Source organism: Pundamilia nyererei, unplaced genomic scaffold (assembly GCF_000239375.1).
Source record: "Pundamilia nyererei isolate P.nyererei 1_Seehausen unplaced genomic scaffold, PunNye1.0 scaffold00029, whole genome shotgun sequence".
Classification (NCBI taxonomy): domain Eukaryota; kingdom Metazoa; phylum Chordata; class Actinopteri; order Cichliformes; family Cichlidae; genus Pundamilia; species Pundamilia nyererei.
Window position 1 is genome coordinate 3,167,238 of NW_005187430.1, and position 4,678 is coordinate 3,171,915.

A 4,678-nucleotide genomic window follows, 5' to 3' on the forward strand; every position below is an offset into this window, starting at 1 on the left:
TGTTTATCTGATGTAAAATGTATAGAAATCATACATATATAACAACAAGACTGTACATCACTCTCACAACAGCGTTCGTTTTCATTCAAAGACTTTATGGCTCTTCCTATGATACCTGGTGGGCCGGTCACTAGTCAAAATGCCCGGGCTGATTTTTCTTGTCCCAGTCCAGCCCTGGACAAATGTATACTTTAGAGGTGAAGAAGCAAGCTCTCATGTTGTTGTTTCGGTTTCTATGTTAGGTAAATAAACAAAAGTTGTAATAAAACCAAATCCGACGTGACATCAGGACATGTATGTCCACTAGAGGGGGTTGTGTGCTGTAGTTGTGTGTGCAGGGGTTTAGTCTTTGTCCATACCTTTTTGGGGGAAAAAAGTTGAATTGTCTTTTTTAAATAAGATGATAGAAATATTTGAGATTTGTTTCCAAGTGCTGTTTTATGCACATCGTTACAGATATTTGCTTCAATAAAAGAAAACATTTCCAGTCCAAATAAATGAACAAATGTGAGTGGGTTAGGCTGATAGTGCTTAGTGGATATAGTGGCTTTTTATTGGTATTATAAAATATGCATTTCAGTTACACAATGTTTACATTTTCTTAGCTACAATCACAAAAAGTGAAAAAAAAATCCAAACATTTGAATCAACTTATACAAAACACATAATAATGATAATAATAATACACATAAAAATAAATTTACCTGAGAAATTAATTGACTTTCACAGTTATGTCTGTTTTCCTGTACAAAATGACAAACATGTAATGTTTGTTATTTTGATGTGAAATATGTCATTTTTCTTTGTCTGATGTCAAACGCAACAAACATGAGGACAAAGGTAATATTTTTAAACAGTGTGTTTTGCTACTTCACTGTAAACACAATATTGCCATTTATCTTCTGGTACATATGCAAGAATAAAGAATTATTCTATACTAACTTGCACAAACCAAGAAACAAACATAAATCACTGCAGAAATTCTGACTTCTTCCAGTGGATGTGTACATTTTTTAAAAGCAGTACCATAAAGTATTCTGTTTTATTCTTACAAAACTATTGGATAATATCAACATGAAAACCTCACTATTTACCTAAAGGTTACATGTGAAACAATATTCCAGCGCTTCCGAGTATTATTTTTCCATGTTGTTACAAGACTTGGTTTCTATTCAGCAGTATACAACAAGGTTTACAACAAGGTGCAAACATGAGGTTACACTGAAGGACAAGAAGGTCAGATTAGATTTGCCAGAAAACATCTAAAAGACCTCGCACAGGTTTCAAAAAGCCATCTTTGAAAAGATGAAACCAAGATTAACTTGTATCAGAAACATGGGAAAGTCAGAAGAAGGAGAGAAAAAACTTTTCACTACTGCATCATCTGTGAAACATGGTGCAGACAATGAGCCTCATTTACTAATACATGGACTTATACACTAATACACAAGTAGTCCACACAGAAAAATTACTGTTAAATTTGCGAAACGTTGCGTGCCAGCCTATTTTGTTATCACCACAGTTCGTATGTTAGTAAATCAAAAGCATTCGGAACCAACATGCACATTTCCCCATTTCTCTGTGTACAAAACTATGTTTACCTCCAAGTGAAGCAGAGCACGTGGTGACGATGTTTTAAGAGAGAAGCCTGCAGCTCTAAGACAAGAATTTAGGAGAAAGTTTGACTGTAGAAAGTGGAATAAGTGTCTGAGGTCCAAGGAGGAAGTGTTTCCACATAAGTGATGGTCATCCAAAAATGAAAAATAACTAAATGAAAAAAAAAAACCCTGATACTCGCTGTGTCAAACACTAACAGACAACGAGACAGAAACATGGGAAATTACCCATGGCATTCACTTTGAACATCTTTACAGACAGACTAAAAACACTTCAACTCATCTTGTCTACCAAACAATATAAGACAGATGCTCTGCAACCCAACTCTCAGTCAGTGATATTCTGAAAAGCAAATCAACTGCCCGTCACTTCAACTTTGGAGAAAAACGCCCGGGTTTCAGCATTAGTATGGCTTTCTTTCAGTATGTCCAGCACTGTGGTTTTGATAGTTTTCTTGTCGACTTTGGAGAGGTTTGCTTTGAGTTTAAGCAGAGCTGAAAGATGTTTTTCACTGTTGGTGACAGAAAGAAGAAAATGTTCAAAAAAAAGATGTCATGCCAAGTATTTTATGATTATGTTTATATGCTGTTTGTCATTACAGAATGAGATACTGAGAAACAAAACTGTCAGGTGAAGAAAGTCATATATGACAGTAAGATGCAAACAAATGATGATGATGATGATGATGATGATGTTTCAGCCTACCTTAGATTACATGAATGTGCAAAATCACCCCATTAATGCTACATGATATTAACAATGTTAATAAGTTAAAAAAAAGATTCTGCAACATTTTTTTAACTTTCAACACAAGGCTTACAAGTTCAATCATTGCTTTAAACTTGTAGTCCAAGACCGCAGGTCTTAAATCAAACAGCTGATTTGCTGATCTGTATTATTGAACCTGTTATCTTTTTCTGTGTGTAACCGGTTTCCTGCCCCTGACACACATCCTTCCTGCAAACATTAACAGCTGTCACATCATCACACCAACTATTGGAAAATGTGTCAATTTCTGTGTTAAATGCAACAATAGATGGAACTCCTATTGGTGACACTGATATGTGCCTAAATTTACATTAATCTCCAAGTTTCCACTAGTTTTATCAAATAACTCCCCATGAAATCACACACTTCCGTGGTGCTGATGCTTTCAGACACACAGACAGTCTATATGTGAGTGCTATCAACAGCAGTGTTTATGTCCCCTGATTCTCTTTCTCCTTTTCCTTTAAGGTTAGAAATAAGACAAGAACGAGACAGTTTGTTTTCCGGTGCCACATTTGGAAGAAATCTCTCTTTTCACTCTAATTAACAGCATTATTGACTTCATCTACACACAGCTGCTGCTGCTTCTCTCAGGCCTGCATGTTTTATTTAGCTTTCAGTTTCTCATATTAGTTTCCATGAATGTCGCTCATCCTGCTGACAAGAAACATCTGAAACCAACTGAGATGTTTGGCTCAGTCTACTTGCTGTTCCTCCTCAGCTATCGCCAAAAAGTGCAGTTGTTTTTGTATTAAAGTAAATAATGTTTCAGTCAGTTCAAAAGTTACCTGAGGTCGGGATAAGCAGATCCCAGTGAAACGATTTGCATCTGTATGGCAGGAATATCTTGGAGTTTTAGCACTTCTGCAATCTTGGTCAGGATTTCCTTTAACCAGTCTTGTTTGGATCCCTGTGAAGACAAATCAGTGACGTCAGTTTAGTCTGCAAGTTTCCCCAAACTGTAATCAACAAAGCAATAATGATGTTTTTCATTCTGGAGCTACTGCACTGGAGTTTGACAAGATCAATGATGTATTTGATACGTTCTTTCAGTTTCGTGAATATTGTCTTTATTTATGCACCACATAGTCATCAACTAATGTTCAGATATTTGATACATTTGTAACTACAGTCCAGTTGTCCTTAAGTGGAGGGTTTTTCTTCATTTCCACCATGTTTTGCTCCATGTAAAATCTGTATAAAATATTAATTTATATGCTACAGATACAAATGTGTAATGTAAAAATCTTTTTTAACAATATACAGCAAGTGGGAAAAAAGTGGGGAAAAAAGTGGTCCATCATTTTCTATGGGTCACACTTTTGTTTTTCAGGAATGAGTCCATTGGTTTTCCATTGAGTGTATTTCATCTATATCCAGGCTTGGAGGATCAGATTTTAGTCAGCTGCTCTTTTTTTTTGTTTCAATTTTATAGAACTTTTAATCAAAACTTCCAAACCAAATAAATGTGAAATTGAGCTGATTCTTATTCTTATTTTTTTCCAACAGCTCAGCAGAAATCTGATCACTTTTGGGTTTTATTCATGTCTCAGCTAAAGTGTGCAGTGAAGGTGAGTCTCACCATTCTGGCAAACAGCTCGTGCAGTCTCTCTCCATTTTCTTGCACAGTCTCGTAAGCCTTCTGCTGCTGATTGCTGTCCTTCAGTTTGACCTCTCCTTTCAGGAGCCTCTGGACATATTCTACTGTCACTTCCTGCTGAAGCCGACCAATCAGCTCCTGAATTTAGCCCAAGTATATAAGTAATCAGAGCGCATCATAATCATTTTACTAAAAAATTGACAATGAAGGCAATAATGGCCATTCAATCCAAAACAAAGTTTCCTCCTTTTACCTGGTAAGAGGACTGACTCGAACCCTGAAGTTCCTGAAGCTCGTCTTCAGTGCTGTTCAGCAGCTTCTCAAACGTGTTCTTCTTCAGCCAGTCACTGGTTCCCACCTTCTGGTAGTGTGGCTGTGTGAGGAACAAATAACACATTGTTTTAAAATCTTTGATTAAAACATGTTAGGATTTAATCCTGAGGATTATTCTGCAGTTGTAAAGAACTTACTTTGAGGACCTTGCGCACAGAGGTTAATAAATAAGTGTGGGCAGACTGTTTCATCTCAGTCAGGACCGGCAAACAGTTTTCCCGCACATTCTCTGGGAACAAATCGTGCTTCTCAAAGAAGTCCCTTTAGACAGACCACACAGGACACATTAGCTCACAGTGATGTATTCGCCTGTTATGATGAAGTTAAAATCTGAATTTCCATCTAACTGGATCAGAAACA

The 4,678-nt window shown here is 36.6% G+C and overlaps 1 protein-coding gene across 1 annotated transcript in view; it reads right to left on the reverse strand.

Moving 5' to 3' along the window:
* Positions 1-1,500: 1,500 nt before the first annotated feature.
* Positions 1,501-4,678, reverse strand: part of LOC102192477 (tumor necrosis factor alpha-induced protein 2-like) — a 19,951-nt gene continuing 16,773 nt past the window's right edge. Inside the window, exons 9-13 of the mRNA XM_005728706.1 lie at positions 4,456-4,579; positions 4,239-4,358; positions 3,968-4,123; positions 3,174-3,295; positions 1,501-2,128 (exon numbers count right to left, since the gene is read on the reverse strand). Coding sequence (XP_005728763.1) covers positions 1,972-2,128; positions 3,174-3,295; positions 3,968-4,123; positions 4,239-4,358; positions 4,456-4,579 — 679 coding nt within the window. The 3' untranslated portion in view covers positions 1,501-1,971. The remainder of the gene's footprint in view (positions 2,129-3,173; positions 3,296-3,967; positions 4,124-4,238; positions 4,359-4,455; positions 4,580-4,678) is intronic.